Source organism: Cervus canadensis, chromosome 11 (assembly GCF_019320065.1).
Source record: "Cervus canadensis isolate Bull #8, Minnesota chromosome 11, ASM1932006v1, whole genome shotgun sequence".
Lineage (NCBI taxonomy): Eukaryota > Metazoa > Chordata > Mammalia > Artiodactyla > Cervidae > Cervus > Cervus canadensis.
The window spans coordinates 14,361,681-14,380,763 of NC_057396.1; the positions used below are offsets into that span (position 1 = coordinate 14,361,681).

General features: G+C 35.7%; 1 protein-coding gene and 1 pseudogene across 1 annotated transcript in view; one reads left to right on the plus strand and one right to left on the minus strand.

The window, feature by feature from the left end:
* GUCY1A2 (guanylate cyclase 1 soluble subunit alpha 2) overlaps window positions 1–19,083 on the plus strand; it is a 437,093-nt gene that overhangs the window by 277,019 nt on the left and 140,991 nt on the right. The window contains exon 5 of the mRNA XM_043481195.1: window positions 8,242–8,727. Within this exon, the coding sequence (XP_043337130.1) occupies window positions 8,242–8,727 (486 nt within the window). The remainder of the gene's footprint in view (window positions 1–8,241; window positions 8,728–19,083) is intronic.
* LOC122449539 lies at window positions 16,363–16,772 on the minus strand (annotated as a pseudogene).

Genomic DNA, 19,083 nt, shown 5'->3' on the forward strand with positions numbered 1-19,083 from the left:
TACACTTAAACAAGCTGGGTTACTATATAATTAAATCAGGTATATTTAAATTTAAAAATAAACATCAAAAAGGAATAAATAACTTACACTGAAGATTTTCAGTTTTGGGAGGAATATCTCCTTAATATCCCCCCCTAAATAAATGTATTAACTTCTACAGTGTTTGTGAACATTTGTATCTAAGAAGCCATTTAAATAATTTATAGTATACTTAAAAATGACTTATACTTTTTAAGTTTTGACATCATGTTATTGTAATATAAAATGCACATGTAATTTTGCTTCAATAGGATAAAAAACATATGAAGTTACAATTCATGCTGATTCAAGTTGGATAAGCATAAAACCAACCAGTCCGTTAAGCAAAGCTTTGGATTCATACTTAAAACATTCAACTATGTGTTGATCTCAGGACCAATCCTTAATTCACTGGTCTCATAGAATTGTAAATGGGAATGATGGTGACTGTAATTGGGTTGAATGGGAAAGAATCATGGTGGATTCTTTTCACCAAGATCCTAGCATGAAGTAGGTGTAAGCCTAGACCACATCGCAAATGTGTGACGGAGATGGCTGAAACTGATCTTTTACCAGGACCTGGTATATTAGTCAAGATTAATAATGCTAACTGCTATAAGAATCTTCAAATCCAAGTCCATTAACTATGTAAAAATTTATTTCTTGCTCACATCATAGATCTGGGGCAGGTTAGGTGTCTTCTGAGCAGTCTTGCTGCAAAAGAGACTTTGGAACCCAGGCTCCTTCTTCCGCTTCCCCCATCTTTGACATGTGGCTCTCATGGTAATAGAGGAAAGAGTAGAGAGGACTGGAGAATTATAAGGAGTAGGTTCACATTCCAGTTATCACAATTCAGATGCATGGCCTTGACCTCACTAGACCCTGGTCATCCCCACTTTGCTCTCTTTTGTAATCATACTGGTCCTTCATAAATGCCCCGAATATGCTATGCTTTTCTTTCTCTCTGGGAATTTGAATTTTCCTTTACTCATCTTGGAATACTTCCCTTGTCATATTCCAAAAGCTATTACATTTTCCACTATGATAGGCAGCTTCCAGGGCATGTTTCTTCAGCTAAATGCTATTGTCTTGACAAGGAATGCACATTGTTCATGTGCATGGGGAAGTTTACAAGACAAATCCTGATAATGCATGCCTGAGACATTTTGTCAATTCAAAGTCAACCTTCATTGTGTTATTTTAATTATTGTAGCATTATGTATGGTTTGTGAAACTTTTTTCTTAACTGACAGATCATAAACCATTTAAGTAGAAATGCATTTATAAACATGAAAGTTGCTTATAGCTTTTCACTGTTACTGAAAATAATTTGAAAACCATGCCTATGTAATATAGCTTCATAAATTATAACTATGATTTCTCTAACATAATTGCATTATTATTATTTCCTATTTGTAATATCTCTCTGGCACCAACCAAATCATCATTATCTTATTTCATAATGATTAATAACAGTAACAATAATAACTGAGAGAAGTTGAATGAATGCTTATGTGAGTATTAGGCTAAAATTTTATATATATTATTTCATTTAAACTTTATCCTAATGCTGTTCTATAAAATTGCCTTTATTCCATCATTACATTCCATGATTGCAGATGATGTTACTAGATCTCTGAGAAGCCATGTGATCCACCTATGGTGACTCAGCCAGCTAGTGGTGAAACTAGGCTTTAAACTCTGAACATTTTTAGTTTCAAAAGCTCTCACTGCTTTCAGCTCTTTACACTGTGTATGAAAAGAACACTGGGTCAGGCAGTTCAAGGCTCTCTAACTTAACTGTGTGATCTCTGGCCACTCACTCAACCTTCCCTGGTCTTAGCTACTTCAATTATAGCAACTTTGTGTGCAGCTTACACTGTCAAGAAGACAAAATGCAGCAATGTCTGTGAAAGCATTTTGAAAATGCTATGTGTTATAAAACTAAGGGGCAATTAAGAGCTATTATTGGGTTCCAAATAGGATTTGTCAAGCAGACCTTTGGCAAACATTTACGGGAGACTCAAATACACAAATTGTACAACAAAATTACATCATTCCTCTCATAAAATGTAGTACCATGCCAATGAAAAAATGTAATTGATCCTTTTACATCTTGAATGTGTCCACAGATATGAAGGAAAGTGATTTATAAATTTGTTAAAACAAAACTGTCTATAACATTTGTTGAAACAGTTTTGTGATTTACCTTTGATTAATATATTCATAGGGAATTTGGTGGTCTTGTTCCTGTCCAAGCTTTAAGTCATCTCTGAACTTCGTATTTCACTCTTTGTTTTATCCAAAACATTCTTTCTGACAGTCTACACTGTGGCTGTGTATATCAAGAGGTCTGGTTCAAGTCCTTACCCTTTACCAACTTGGCTTGTTATTCCATGCAATCTGTCTCTCATTTCCATCCCTTATTTTCTTTATTTATACTTCATTTACAATTAGATTGTGTAAGATGACATTTGAGACAATAATTCCTGTCTAGTGAAATTTCAGGATCATATGTACTCCTTATTTTCAAAAAAAAATCAGTTTCTGAGTTCAACAACAAGGGGTTCTGGTTTAGGAGGCTTGAGGTAGTTTCAAAACCCACAGTAAGGTCACCTAATACTTGTCAAAGGCTCATTTGTGCCAGATATCATACTCAACATGGTGAACAGGCCTGTATGTAATTATTTCATTACAATTATTTGAGGTAAATACTACTATCATTTACATTATGACCTGTTCTAAGTTTTTAACTGCCTACTCCTTGCTTACAGTCTCTTGGTGCTAATCTTTCTATGTTCAGTTCAGTCATTCAGTCGTGTCCAACTCTGCAACCCCATGGACTACAGCTTGCCAGGCTTCCCAATCCATCGCCAACTCCCAGAGCTTGCTCAAACTCATGTGTATCCAGTCAGTGATGCCATTCAACCAGCTCATCCTCTGTTGCCCCCTTCTCCTCCTGCCTTCAATCTTTCTCAGCATCAGAGTCTTTTCTAATGAGTCAGCTCTTTACATCAGCTGGCCTAAGTATTGGAGCATCAGCTTCAGCATCAGTCCTTCCAATGAATATTCAGGGCTGATTTCCTTTAGGATTGAGTGGTTTGATCTCTTTCTTGTCCAAGGGACTCTCAGGAATCTTCTCAGCACCACAGATTTGAAAGCATCAATTCTTTGGCACTTAGCCTTCTTTATGGTCCAACTCTCACATCCATACATGACTACTGGAAAAACCATAGCTTTGACTATATGGACCTTTCTCAACAAAGTAATGTCTCTGCTTTTTAATATGTTGTTTAGGTTTGTCATAGCTTTGCTTTTAATTTAAAAGGAGCAAGTGTCTTTTAATTTCATGGCTGCAGTCACAATCTGCAGTGATTTTGGAGTCCAGGAAAATAAAGTCTGTCACTATTTCCATGGTTTCCCCATCTATTTGCCATGAAGTGATGGGACCAGATGCCATGATCTTCATTTTTTGAATGTTGAGCTTTAAGCCAACTTTTTCACTCTCCTCTTTCACTTTCATCAAGAGGCTTTTTAGTTCCTCTTCTCTTTCTGCCATAACGGTGGTGTCATCTGCATATCTGAAGTTATTGATATTTCTCCCAGCAATCTTGATTTCAGCTTGTGCTTCACCAGCCCAGCATTTTGCATGATGTACTCCGCATAAGTTAAATAAGCAGGGTGACAATATACAGCCTTGATGTACTCCTTTCCCAATTTGGAATCAGTCCATTGTTCCATGACCAGTTCTAACTGTTGTCTCCTGCCCTGCATACAGATTTCTCAGGAGGCAGGTAAGGTGGTCTGGTAGTACTATCTCTTGAAGAATTTTCCACAATTTGTTGTGATTCACATAGTCAAAGGCTTTAGCATAGTCAATAAAGCAGAAATAGATGTTTTTCTGGAACTCTCTTGCTTTTTCAATGATCCAGTGGATGTTGGCAATTGGATCTCTGGTTCCGCTGCCTCTTCTAAATCCAGCTTGAACATCTGGAAGTTCACGGTTCATCTACTATTGAAGCCTGGCTTGGAGAATTTTGAGCATTACTTTGCTAGCATGTGAGATGAGTGCAATTGTGCAGTAGTTTGAGCATTCTTTGAGACTGGAATGAAAACTGACCTTTTCCAGTCCTGTGGCCACTGCTGAGTTTTCCAAATTTGCTGGTATATTTAGCGCAGCACTTTCACAGCATCATCTTTTATGATTTGAAATAGCTCACCTGGAATTCCATCACCTCCGTCACCTCCACTGCACCTTTGTTTGTAGTGATGCTTCCGCAGGCCCACTTGACTTTGCATTCCAGGATGTCTGCCTCTAGGTGAGTGATCACACCATTGTTGTTATCTGGGTCATTAAGATTTTTTTGGACAGTTCTGTGTATTCTTGCCACCTCTTCTTAATATCTTCTGCTTCTGTTAGGTCCATGCCATTTCCGTCCTTTGTCTTTCTCTGTAATTGTGTCCTTATTTGTAAATAAATAGCTGCTGTATATTCTGAAGCTGACATTCCCGTCACTCAGTTTTTTGTCATCTAAATCTTGTGTTCATTATTTGCTTTTGTTCATCACTTGAGCTTAATCATATCGAGAGTCTTGAGAGCCTAAGATGGGGAAATTTTAGGTGCCAGTTGACTGAAGACCTCTCTAATTCTCTCTGAGGATGGATCTTCAAGTCAAGAATCTCTGACTAGGCTCTCTAATCTTACAAATGTTCCAAGTCTCAGAATTCCAATAAAAGTGTCCTTTCCACATGACTCCTGGTTTCTCTCTGCTCCTGTTGGGGGTTCAGATCAAGGTTTCACTTTTTGTTTGTTTGCCTTGTTTTAATTTGTTTGTTCCTTTTGCTAGTGCATGTATATGGGAGGTACTTGGAAACCTCTGCCTCTTAAGAGATGACTCATAAGTATTTTTTAAAATAAGTATCTAACTGTTTTACAGCAAGAGGGTCCCACAGCCCTCCATAACCTGTTATTTCTTTTTTTTAAATATATATATAATATATATATATATCTTCCCCTTTTTAATATATACATAATATGTCTTTTATATATATTATATATATATGTCTTCCCCTTTGTTATAATATTTATATATCTCTTCCTCTTTTATATATATATATATATAACATAATATATAAATATCTCGTCCCCTTTGTTAGAATATATGCTCCACGAGGGCAGAGACCATAACTGTCTTAACCTCAACTCCATCTTTAGAACTGAGTAAAGTTCTTATACTTAATATTTTCTTAAACTTTCTATGGCATTGTTAAAAGAAAAAAACATATGATCCAAGTATTAAATAGTTTCTTGCCCACAACAAATGAGAGATAATACTTTTACCAAATGATGAATCGAATATTGGAGTCACAAATTTTCCTTCAGAGCTATGCTGTTTAGTCCATTAGCCAGGTGTGGCTATAGGTATTTTAATTTAAATTAATGCAAATCAAACACAATTTAAAATGTCATTCTTTAGTCCTACTAACCATATTTTCCATTGTTACAGATATATCTATTGGGAACAATCCTCTGTGTAAAAATTTCAATCCTCTATATAAAAACTAGATTCTGCAGCTCTTCATAGAAAGTTCCTTCTCTACTCTAATCTCCTTAATTCTGCTTATTCAACTGCCAGGATTCACAGCATTGAATAGGGTTTTACCAGCTTTACCATCCAAGCCACCAGTGAAGTCCTAATATATTTTTAAAACCATCATAATACTATAAAGTAATTATACTTCAATTAAAATAAATTAATTAGTTTTAAAAAGAAATTATTTTATTCTGTCAGAAATTTCCAAAAAATGAATTATGCCATATAAATATCAGGAATATATTTATGGGTTTTTTGAGATGGAATATAACATATCCCATTTAGCTTCTTTGTAAGTTAAAGAAAAAAATATTTTTTACATATGGCAAATAATATATAATGTTATTTATGCCTATATACATATACTGATTTATATTTTAAACAAAAAGAGGTGGAAGCAAAAGCAGAAAAGAAAAAGGTCAATTTATAATAGGAAATGTGAAGGTTAATACATAGGGAAAAAAAGAAACAAAAATGAAGAACCAACAAGGAAATGAAGTGACCAGTGATGACAAGGAAAGCCAGGCAAGCAGGAGAGATAAAGAGTAAATGAAGATAGGATGTTGAAAAAGAAAACAAAAGAGTAAGTCCAAAGAACAAAGGGAAGAGGGAGAAAAAAGCAAGATGTAGAAGAAAAAGATTTAGAAAGAAATGTGAGGAGAAAGAGACCAGATGGAGGTCTAACTATATGAGCATCAGAGGTTTGCTTTTACCTTAAATCTTAAGGAAAAAAAAAATGATTGTACTAATTTTCAAGCTATGAGGTTGTACATTTCATTTATCTTCTTTATTGGACTTCTATTAGTATAACAAATATGTATCATTAACAACCCCCCCAAAAAGCATACCCAGCATATATGAAATAATCTGGAAATACTTTTTAGGACAATTGCTTACTTTGTATTCAAACAATAGCCTGCAGTCTTTTGATAGCCCATCTTAAATAGGAAATTGAAGTGTTTCTTCGTTTTATTCTATGGGCTATATTGTTGTGTCTCATTTCCATAGTGTGATATCTTTTAAAAGGGGAACCTTGTATTATCTTTTTATGGTTATCAGCCAGGGCAGTGCTGATAAATAGAAAACACTCAATAAACACTTCAATGAATAAATTATGTATAAAATGATGAAATACTAAACATTAGCAGACTTTGTATATAAAATGAACATTTTGTTTCATAAAATTTATGATATGAAGCAAGGATTCATTTTTTCCTTAGATAGACTAGATCTTGGTAAATGGTGCAGGGGGAAAAAAGTAAAATATTTTCAGGCTTAGTAGTCAAAATCTCTGTAGTTTTACCCCATGTTTGTTCTATGCCTCCAATTTCATCAACTAACCTAACTACTTCATGCTATGAAGATAAAAAAATAAATAAATTTATTGAGCACATTCCATGTAGTTGTAGAAAGTGACATAAATAAAACTGATACACAATCTCAGTTGGTCAATTTGCAGGCAGTCTTCTTCAGGGCTTCCCAGGTGGCACTTGTGGTAAAGAACCTACCTGCCAGTGCAGGAGACATGAGACATCAGTTTGATCACTGGGTCTGGAAGATCCCCTGGAGGAGGAAGTGGCAACCCACTCCAGGACAGAGGACAGAGGAGCCTGGCAGGCTACAGTCCATGGGGTCGCAAAGAGTCAGACAAGGACTGAAGCAATTTAGCACTTAGCACTCTCTTCAGGTAATTACAACTAGCTTCCTCTTGAGATGTGCTGAAATATCCTATCTTAACCCAAGTAAGTATATTTGGACAAATATAGCCTAAGGCCACCTTCCTTTCCTGCTGGTATTCATCTGCTCTGAGTGTTCCTTAGGGCGTTAAGCTAAGATAGCATGAGCCAGTGTTCATGAAGTTTTTCATTAAACATCAATTCTCCAAATTCTCCAAAAAGCACAGAAGGGAGGGATAGGTTTAAATTACTATATATTCAAAATTTTTATCTTACTAACTGGGTTTCTTTAATACTATCCTGACTTGGGGGAGGGGGCTACTTTTAGCTTATATTGAATATGCTAGTTAATTGGGAGTCATTTTCTGCTAATACTTATTAATGAAATCTAGCTTAAATTTTTATTTTTAAGACCAAATGAATTGTCAACTAATCTAGTCAGTGCAAGAACCAATATGCTTTAATAGGACTACAACAGATGAAAAAAAATGACTTATATAAGACTAAACAATTATTTGGATTCATCTAGTCTCTTGGACTTATTTTGAGTTTTATTTTAATGACAATTAAATCTAGTATTTTGACAGGTGGAATTATCCATTTTCTAATATTACTAAGCAGGTTGAAAGTTTTTGAACTGGTTGGTGAACCAGTTTTGTGATGCACCTGGGTACAGTTTCATTTTAAATGAAAACTGTCTTCTGTTTCAATTCTCATTGATCTCTGTTTCCATTTGATCATTGTCTTAAGAAAGTGGCCAAGTGGGAAACAATAACAAATATTTCTATTTAGAATTATAACTTACATTGGCCCCAAATCACATTTAGATTTGCCTTCATGGAGAAAGTCTGTAAGGCTAATTTCCTATTCTTCTTCTCCATCTGATAATAGATTAATTTTTGTGAACCTACTATGTGAAGAGTGCTGACTAAAATTCCATGTTAATTTTGCAGGTGATGGAAGTTAAAGGACAAATGATCCATGTCTCGGAATCAAATTCCATTTTGTTCTTGGGTTCTCCATGTGTGGACAAGTTGGATGAACTCATGGGACGAGGGCTACATCTCTCGGACATCCCCATCCATGATGCTACTCGAGATGTCATCTTGGTTGGCGAGCAGGCAAAGGCCCAGGATGGGCTGAAGAAGAGGATGGATAAACTAAAAGCAACTTTGGAAAGAACTCACCAGGCCCTGGAAGAAGAGAAAAAGAAAACAGTGGATCTTCTGTATTCCATTTTCCCTGGTGATGTAGCCCAGCAGTTGTGGCAAGGGCAGCAAGTGCAGGCCAGGAAGTTTGATGATGTCACCATGCTGTTTTCAGACATTGTTGGCTTCACGGCCATATGTGCCCAGTGTACCCCCATGCAGGTCATCAGCATGCTGAATGAACTGTACACAAGATTCGACCACCAGTGTGGATTTTTGGATATTTATAAGGTAATGGGGTTTGGTTATTTATATAAAAGAATTTATAGTGGTAAATTATGATCTTAATTAAATTACAAGCATACAATATTTTTTTCTATTTAAACAAGAATAAGTGATGGATAATTTTCATTTAGAAATATTCAGAATACAAGTATTTCTGATCTTTGAGTGAATTTTCGCTATGAGTTGATTTATATATTTGTCAGAAAGGAAAAATTCTATGGAACTAATCTTCTAAATTCATTATTATAAAAAAGATAAAATAAGCTTGCCGAAATATAGGCAACTTTTAACCACAATTAGTTTTCCTTAAAGAGTAGGATTACAATATAAACTAAAAATTTTATATTGGTAGTTAAAACGAAACAGCAATTTATGTTAAAACATGCATTGCATTATCATTATCAGTGCATTATCATTGCATTATCGTTATTATTAACTAAATCACAGTTAATCAGTATTTTCTACTTCATTGAGGATTAATTGAGATCCTTTTCATTCTGAAAAAAATGCATGTAAATGTTCTAGTTATTGTCCAGATAACCAATGATTTTTAGTAGAAGCACCTTAATTTTCCAAGTTACTTGATGGAAGAGTTTTGAAAATGTGTACAGGTCACCGTCTGTTAGCCTGATTTGGTGAACTATTCATTAATTTCTTTTTCTTTATTTTTAAATGGCAGATAATTGCTCTACAATGTTATGTTGGTTTCTGCCATATATCAGCATGAATCAGCCATAGTATGCATGTGTTCCCTCCCTCTTTGAATCTCCCTGCCACTTCCCATTCCATCCCACCCCTCTAGGTTGTCCCAGAGCACTAGCTTCAGCTCCCTGTGTTAACAGCAACTTCTCATTAGCTATCTGTTTTTTATATAATGCATGTACTTCAGTGCTGCTCTCTCAGTTTGCCGCACCCTTGCCTTCCCGCTCAGTGTCCAGGTGTTTGTTCTCTATGTTTATAGAGTCTCTATTTCTGCCCTGCAAACAGGTTCATCAGTACCATTTTTCTAGATTCCATATATATGTGTTAATATATGATATTTGTTTTTATTTTTCTGACTTACTTCACTCTGTATAATAGGCTCTGGTTTCATCCACCTCACTAGAATTGACTCAAATTTGTTTCTTTTTATGACTAATATTCCATTGTGTGTGTACATACCACAGCTCCTTTTCCATTCATCTGTGGATGGACATCTAGGTTGCTCCCATGTTCTGGCTATTGTAAATAGTGCTGTAATGAACATTGGGTCATGTGTCATAATTTAAAGCAATTATGGTTTTAATTTCTTATTAAAATTATAGCAGTATTTTGAGTGATTCAGCTTTCCATCCATCTAATGTATAACTGTGACTTTACATTGTGCATGGATTGCATAATGTATGATTGTTTTTTTAATATGGAGGACAGTCATTACTTTTAGTAAAAACAAACTAGTTGAACTAGTGATTTTATTTTCTTTTTTATATCAGCTGAACTTCTCTTCATAGTATGATCTTCACATAAGCAGATTCAAAAAGAACTTGTTTTACATTTTAGTTTCATATTATGGTCCAGAGGGTGTTTTCATTAAGGTATATCTCCTTCAGGGAAAGATATTCACTAGTTTCATTAAACCTTTCTTCAAGAGGTCTTCCCAACCCATGGATTGAACCCTGATCTCCTGCATTGCAGGCAGGTTCTTTACCACTTGAGCCACTAGAGGTGACTTGTGCATGATACATAGCCAATGTTAAATATTTTAGAAAGCCTCTTCTGAGTAGTAAACATTCAGTGTAATGTATGTATGAGGGATTTGCTTTGTTATATAAAATAAGAGTTTTTATAAATTATCTTTAATTTTCTTATATTTTATTTTTATGTACTTTATGGTAGAGGTAGCCAAATGTCTGATGCTAAATAGAGACATAATGAATCTATCACTGTCAATGCCAGAAAAGAAAGCAGGTTGTCCTGAATTTCCAGCACTATTCCCCAACCAGGGATTGAACTTCTGAAGCCGTAGTAGCACACAGTATTAATCACTGGGTAGCCAGCGAATTCCCAGAATTGTGCATTACTACACCAAGCACTGCAACCACAATCTCTCCGTTCTAAATCATTGACTTGCCATGCTAGTTTCCTTCAGCTGGAGAATTCCATGGACTGTATAGCCCATGGGGTCACAAGAGAGTCGGATGTGACGGAGCAACTTTCACTCACTTTCATTTTTCCTTCAGCTAAAGTAGTTATCGTTTTTGTGGCCCTAAGTCTGTAAAACTAAATGAGTGTGAAAAATATAGATATATTGTCTTATGGTAAAAAATAGAAATCTCTGATTTAAATATACATATAAGTTTGGTTTTGAGATAAGAAATGTGATAACTGCTGAGGGTACCAAAATAAATGAATAAATATAAAAGTAAAAAAAAAAAAAAGACAAACAATTTTGGTTCACAAATTATCTTAAACTGAACTTTCTTATGAAATTTTAGTGATAAATTTTAAGGTAAAATGATATCAGAGCCAGTTTTTTAAATTTTTAAAAAAATTGGATGTATGATTCTTTAAATTCTATAGTGCTTTACAATTTTTCAAAATTTTCATACACATGATTTTATATAATATACATGCTTTTATATAATACCACAGGAAACCCTTTTTTACCCTCAACCCTATTTTGCCCCCTCCCCTTCACTCTTCCTATTGATAAACCACTAGTTCACTAGTTTATTCTTTATATCTATGAAAAGTCTCCTTTTTTTCTGTTTTATTCACACATTTGTTGTATTTTTAAGATTCAATATGTGATATCATACAGTATTTTTCTATTCTGCTTGACTTATTTCACTAGGAATAATGCCTGCTAACTCCATTCATGTTATTGCAAATGGGAAATTTTGATTGTTTTATGACTGAGTAGTCTTCTATCATCTACATAAAACACATCTTCTTTATCCATTCATCTGTTGTTGGACACTTAGGTTGCTTCCATTCCTTGGCAATTATAAATAATAAATAATGCTCCTAGGAACTTGGGGTTTAATGAATCTTTCTGTATTAGTCTTTTTGTTTCTTTCTGATATATACCCAGGAGTGAAATTCCTAGGTCATATGGTAATTCTATATTTAGTCTTTTGAAAAACCTCAAAATTGGCTACTGCTGTACCAATTTACCTGCAGAGTGGCTGCACCAATTTATCAATATTTTCCCACTAACAGTGTAGGAGGGATCCCTTTTCCCCTGCATCCTGACCAACTTTTATATTTTGTTTTCTTTTTAATGATAGCTATTCTGACCTCTGTGAGGTGATATCTCCTTGTGGTTTTGACTTGCATTTCCCTATTGATTAGCAATACTGAGCATCTTTTCATGTGCTTGTTGATCATCCATTTTTATCAAGTTGCTAATATTTTTTATTGTTGAGCTTTATGAGATGTTTATATATGTTGGATATTAACCCCTTGTTGGTCATATCACCTGAAAATATCTCTCCCTGTTCAGTATATTAGCAAGGAGGGGACATGCCTCAATATGATAAACGCCACATACGAAAACCCGAGATCTAACATCATACATCATCCTCAATGGTGAAAATATGGAAGTATTTCCTTTAAGGTCAAGATAGACAAAGATGTCCACTCTCACCACTTTTACATTTTTGGAAGTTCTGGCCACAACAGTCATATAAGAAAAAGAAATAAAAGGAATCCAAATTGAAAAAGAAGTAAAATTTTCACTGTCTGCAGATGATATGATATTATACATAGAAAATTCTAAAGAGGCCACTAGAAAACTACTAGAGTTCATCAATGAATTTTATAAAGTTATACAAAGTTAATATACATAAATCTGCTACATTTCTCTACACTAACAGTTAAATATCAGAAAGAGAAATTAAAGAAGTAATCCTATTTATGATTGCATCAAAAAGAATAAAATACCTAGGAATAAATCTTCCTGAGGAGGTAAAAAGCCCACACTCAGAAAACTGATGAAAAACACTGATGAAAGAAACTGAAATAGAAAAATATATCATGTTCTTGAGTTGGGAGAATCAATATTGTCAAAATGGCTGTACTATGCCAGGCAATCTACAGATGTAAAGCTATCCCTGTCGAAATGCCAATGACATTTTTTACAAAACTGGAGCAAATGATTTTAAAATCCATGTCAAGAGATACAAAAGACTTCAGTGTGCCAAAATAATCTTGAGAAAGAAAAACAGAGCTCCGGGAATTGAGCTCCCTAACGTCAGACTATACTCCAAAGCTACAGTCATCAAAAGAGTGTGATAACTGGCACAGAAACAGACAGTTGCTCAGTGGGACAGAATAGAGAGCCCATTTTCCAACAGTTTTGGTCAATGAATCTATGACAAGGGAGGCAAGGATATATGACAGAGAAAATGCAGTCTCTTTAATAAGTGGTGCTGGGAAAGCTGGACGGCTACTAGTAAGAGAATAAAATTAGAACATTCTCTAACACCATACGCAAAAGTTAACTCAAAATGGATTAAGTTCTTAAATGTAAGGCAGGATACTATAAACCTCCTACAGAAAAGCATCGAACACTGTTTGACATAAATTTCAGCAATATGTTTTTTTGAGATCCAGCAACTAGAGTAATGGAAACAACAGCAAAAAATAAGCAAATGATTAAACTTAAAATAGTTTGCACAGCAAAGGAATGTATCAACCAAGCCAGGTGTTTTTAGTTTATCTCTGATACTAGCATGTATCGGAGAAGGCAATGGCAACCCACTCCAGTACTCTTGCCTAGAAAATCCCATGGACGGAGGAGCCTGATGGGCTGCAGGCCATGTGGTCGCGAAGAGTTGGACACAACTGAGCGACTTCCCTTTCACTTTTCACTTTCATGCATTGGAGAAGGAAATGGCAACCCACTCCAATGTTCTTGCCTTGAGAATCCCAGGGACGGGGGAGCCTGGTGGGCTGCATCTATGGGGTCACACAGAGTCAGACACTACTGAAGCAACTTAGCAGCAGCAGCAGTATGTATATGTATGTGAGTCAATTTATGTTTTGTAAATAAGTTCATTTCTATTATTATTTTAGATTCCACATATAAGTGATATCATATATTATTTGTCTTTGACTCACCTCACTCAGTAAGACAATCTGTAGTTCCATCCATGTTGCTGCAAATGGTAGTATTAATACTTCATTCTTTTGATGGCTGATAATATTCCATTGTGTATATAAACCAAATTTTCTTTATCCACTCCTCTGTTGGTGGACAGTTGGGTAGCTTTCATTTCTTGAGTATTGAAGTCCATTGCTTTTTGAATTAGAGTTCTTATCTCTTCCAGATATATGTCCAGGAGTGAGATTGCTGAATCATATGGTAACTCTATTTTTAGTTTTTGAAGGAACCTCCAGAATGTTTTCCATAGTGGCTGCACTAATTTACATTCCCATCAGCAGTGTAGCAGGGTTTTCTTTTTTCTGCTCTCTCTCCAGCTGTTACTATTTGTATGATGATGTCCATTTTTACAGGTAAAAGGTGATAAAACCTCATTTTAGTTTTGATTTCATTTCTCTAATAAGTGTTTGCATTTCTCTAAGAAGTAGCAATGTTGAGGTTATCTGTATGTCTTTGGAGAAATCAATTTAGGTCTTCCATGCATTTGTTGACTGGTTTGTTTATATGTGTATATATAGATATACTGTATGTATATTATATATATACAATATATATGTATTTAGTTCTATGAGCTATATATCTATTTGGAAATAAAGACCTTGTCAATCACATTGTTTGCAAATATTTTCTCCCAATCTGTAGACTCTCTTTTTGTTTTGTTTATGGTTTCCTCTATTATAAAAAACCTTTTAAGTTTGATTAGGCCTCATTTGTTTATTTTGTTTCTATTTATTTTGTCTTGGAAAAATGATCTAAGAAAATATTGCTATGATTTATCTCAAAGAGCATTTTTCCTATGTTCATTTCTAGGAGTTTTATGGTATCATGTCTTATATATACAATTTTAAACTGTTTTGAATTTATTTTTTATACAGTATGAGAGAATGTTCTAACCTCACTGATTTACATGTAGCTGCCCAGTTTTCTCAACACCACATGTTGAAGAGACTGTCTTTTCTCCATTGTATTTTCTAACCTCTGTTGATGACTAATTGAGTGGGTTTATTTCTAGGTTCTCTAGTCTGTTCCATTGATCCATCTGTTTTTGTACCTATATTACATTGTTTTGATTACTGTGACTTTGTAGTATTGTCTGGAGTCTGGAAGGATTTTCATCCAGGTTTGTTCTTTTTCCTCAGTATTGTTTTGGCAATCTTGGTTCTTTTATGGTTGCATATACATTTTAGGATTATTTGATCTAGTTTTGTGAAAGTTTCATGGGTAATTTGATAAGGTTCACTTTAAATCTATAGATTTCTTTGGGTAGTATGGCCATTTTAATAATCTTAAACCTTCCAATCCAAGAGTATTGGATATCTCTCCATTTCTTTGAGTCACCTTCAGTTCCCTTTATATATGTTTTATAGTTCTCAGCATATCAGTTTCCCACCTCCTTGGCCAGGTTTACTCCCAGATATTCTATTTTATTTTTTATCTTATTTTAAGAATTTTTAAAAATTTTCTCTTTCTGATGTTCTTGTGAAAGTGAAAGCCGCTCAGTCATGTCTGAATCTTTGCGACCCCATGGACTATAGTCCATGGAATTCTCCACGCCAGAATGCTGGAGTGGGTAGCTGTTCCCTTCTCCAGGGGATCTTCCCAACCCAGGGATCAAACCCGTGTCTCTCACATTGCAGGCAGAGTCTTTACCAGCTGAGCCAACAGGGAAGCCCAAGAATACCGGAGTGGCTAGCCTATCCCTTCTCCAGCATATCTTCCCAAGGCAGGAATCCAAATGGGATCTTCTACATTTCAGGTGGATTCTTTACCAACCGAGCTATCAGAGAAGCCCAATATTTCATTGTAGTGCAAAGAAATGCAAAATATTTCTGTATATTAACTTTTTATAATGCTACATTGATTACTTATCAGTTCTAATAAATTCTGTGTGGAGTCTTTCAGGTTTTCTATATAGAGTATCATGTCATCTACATATAATGACAATTTTACCTCTTCCCTTCACATTTGTTTATCTTTTATTTCTTTTCCCTGTCTGATTGCTCTGGCTGACATCCACCACTACATTGAATAGAAGTGGTGGGAATGGCATCCTCGTTTTGTTCCAGAATATAGCAGGAAGTCTTCTAGTTTTTCAATGTTGAGTATTATTTTGGTTGTGGGTTTGTCATAAATGACTTTTATTATGCTGAGATATATTCCTTCATTACCCACTTTGGTGACAATTTTTATCATGAATGGATACTGAATTTTATCAAATGTTTTTTCTGTATCTATTGAGATGATCTTGTGGTTTTTGTCTTTTCTTAATGCAGTATACTGCATTTATTGATTTGCCTATGTTTAGCCATCCTTGTGATCTGAAGTGAATTGAGTTTGATCATGGTGTATAATCTTTTTTGTGTGTTATTGTATTTGGTTTGCTAATGTTGTGTTGAGGATTTTTTTCATCTATATTCAAATGTTGAGCTATATTTTATTTTTTAGTAGTATCTTTGTCTGGTTTTGGTATATAGGTGATGGCCAACTTAGGGTCATTTTTTTTTTTTAACAGCTCAGCTTTTTATTGAATGTGTTACTAAAGAGGTTTAGTCAAAAAGACCAAAGCCCATGTCATCATCAGACTCTTCAGATTCTTCTTTCTTTGCTTCTACTTTCTTCTCCTCAGCTGGGCAGCAGTGGTGGCTGGGGCAGGACCTCCTGCTGGTGCAGCACCAGCTGCTGGGGCAGGTCCACCAGCCCCCACATTGCAGATGAGGCTCCCGATGTTGACATTGGCCAAAGCCTTTGCAAACAAACCTGGCCAGAAAGGCTCAACATTTACACTGGCTGCTTTAATGAGGGCATTGATCTTATCCTCCGAGACCATCACCTCATTGTCGTGCAGAATGAAGGCAGAGTAGATGCAAGCGAGCTCCGAGACGGAGGCCATGATCCGGGCGAGTGCTAGGTCGGGGCTGCCGGGTGTGGTGCTAGTCGCCGGATGAAGTGAGGGCCTCACCCCAAAACGGCCTTAGCTTCCTCGGAAGAACCGAGCACCTTAGTGGCAGTGGAGGAAAGAGGGGTCATTTTTTATTCCATTTTTTTTTTCTTTTTTCTGGGATTCCTATTAGGTGTAGATTCCATGCTTTATATTATCCCATAGGTCTCATGTGCTGCTTTCATTTTTTAAACTTTCTCTCTGTTTTGTTATTGGGTGATTTCTGTTATTCTATATACTTTTTAATTGATTTTTTGTGCTTTTTTCCCCCATTTTATTTGTTTCCTCACTGAACTTTATTATTTCTGCTGAATTAATATTGTTTGTTATTTTCCTAATCCTTTGGATTGTAGGTTAGGTTGTTTTTTGAGGAAGTCCTGTATTGCTATGAATTTGCCTCTTAGGACTGCTTTTGCTGAAGTCCATAGATTTTGTACAGTTGTGTTTTCATTGTCGTTTGTCTTGAAGTATTTTCTGATCTCCTCTTTGACCTCATTGTCAGCCCACTGATATTTTGTTTAGTTTCCTTGCATATCCCACTGTATATTCCTCCCTAGGAGCTGTCCACTGGTACTGTACATCACCTACATATGAATCTTCAAATTGTGAACTTTCAAAGATGGGAATTTGCATTCACATGTCCAGTCATGTAAGTTAGTCCATGTGCCTGGCATACATTGTACCAGCATTTGCCTCTACAAGTGGTTGTGTTTTTGTGTACTGTATTGGACAGTAGTATATAGAGTACAGTAGGATAGTATCTTTACTTCAAGCCCAAGGTATCTGGAAGTGTAAAAGCAAATGTAATAGCAGTGGTGATATAGCTGGTACTGCTAAGAAGAACCAAGCAATAGCAATGGAAACCAGTGAAATAATTGAGTGAAGTGAGGCAAAAAGATGGTAGACATCACTCATTCTTATAACATGAATTGTTGAACCATTGGCATGATACTAAAGAACAAGATCATGGAACATGTGAAGTCTGCTGTGCCAGTGATGTTGAAAATGATGGAGCAGATGGAGAAAATTCTCAGTGCAGAGAAAATTCTCAGATGCAGAATAAGCATCGGCAATGAGTCCCACTCAGCTTAATGCTGATTCAAGAGAAAGCTAATAGTCTTTATGAAGACTTGAAGAATAAACATGGCAAAGAATCAGAGGGAACATTTTTTAATGCCAGCCATGACTGGCTTTATTGGTTTAAGGCTTGAACCAAACTTCACAAATTAAAAGTGAGTAGCAAAGAAGAAAGTGCAGATACGGTGACTGCTCAGGAATTCCTGAAATGCTTTGAGAAATTATTGATTAAGGAGTGTATTTACCCAAGCAGGTTTTTAATGTGGATAAGACAAGATTGTACTGGAAGAAAATGCCAGACAAAGTTACACCAGCATGGAGGAAAAGTTAATGCCAGTCCAGAAAGCAGCAAAGGATATGCTGACTCTGTTGTTTGATGGCAATGCTTCTGTTGATATGAAGCTGAAGTCTCTTTTAGATTATTATTCAGAAAACCCCAAAACCCTTAAACTCATAGCCAAGGGGTCTCTTCCTCTTGTGCGGAAGAGTAAGCCCAAAACCTGGGTTACAGATGTCATTGTCCAGGACTGATCTTTAAACCACATTATCCCAGAGATAAATATTGCTTGGAGAAGGGCATTCCATTCTGCATTCTTTTGTTGCTAAACAGTGTTCCTGGTCACCCACCATTCATGGACAAGCTTCATTTCACCATCAAAGTAGTGCATATGTCACTCAGTATTGCTTCCCTTATCCAGCCAATGGGCTATGTAGTTGTATAGTGACTTTAGAAATACCATTTATGTCACATTTTTTGCTAGACAGTAAGTGAATGATAAAACAATCTTGTGATAATTTTAGATGGACTATTACATCTTGTTGTTGTTCAGTCAATGAATTCTGTGTGAATCTTTGTGACCCCAAAGACTGCAGCACACCAGGCTCTTCTGTCCTGGAATTTTGCTCAGATTCATGTCCACTGAGTTGATCATGCTATCTAAATATCTCATCCTTTGCTGCAGCCTTCTCCTTTTGCCTTCAGTCTTTTCCAGCATCAGGGTCTTTCCCAAGGAGTCAATGCTTCACATCAGGTGGACAAAATATTGGAGCTTCGGCTTCAGTATCAGTCCTTATAATGAATAGTCAAGGTTAGGATTGGCTTGAAATCCTAGCTTTCCAAGGGACTCTCCAGAGTCTTCTCCAGCACCACAGTTTGAAAGCATCTATTCGTTGGTGTTCAACCTTCTCTATGGCCCAACTC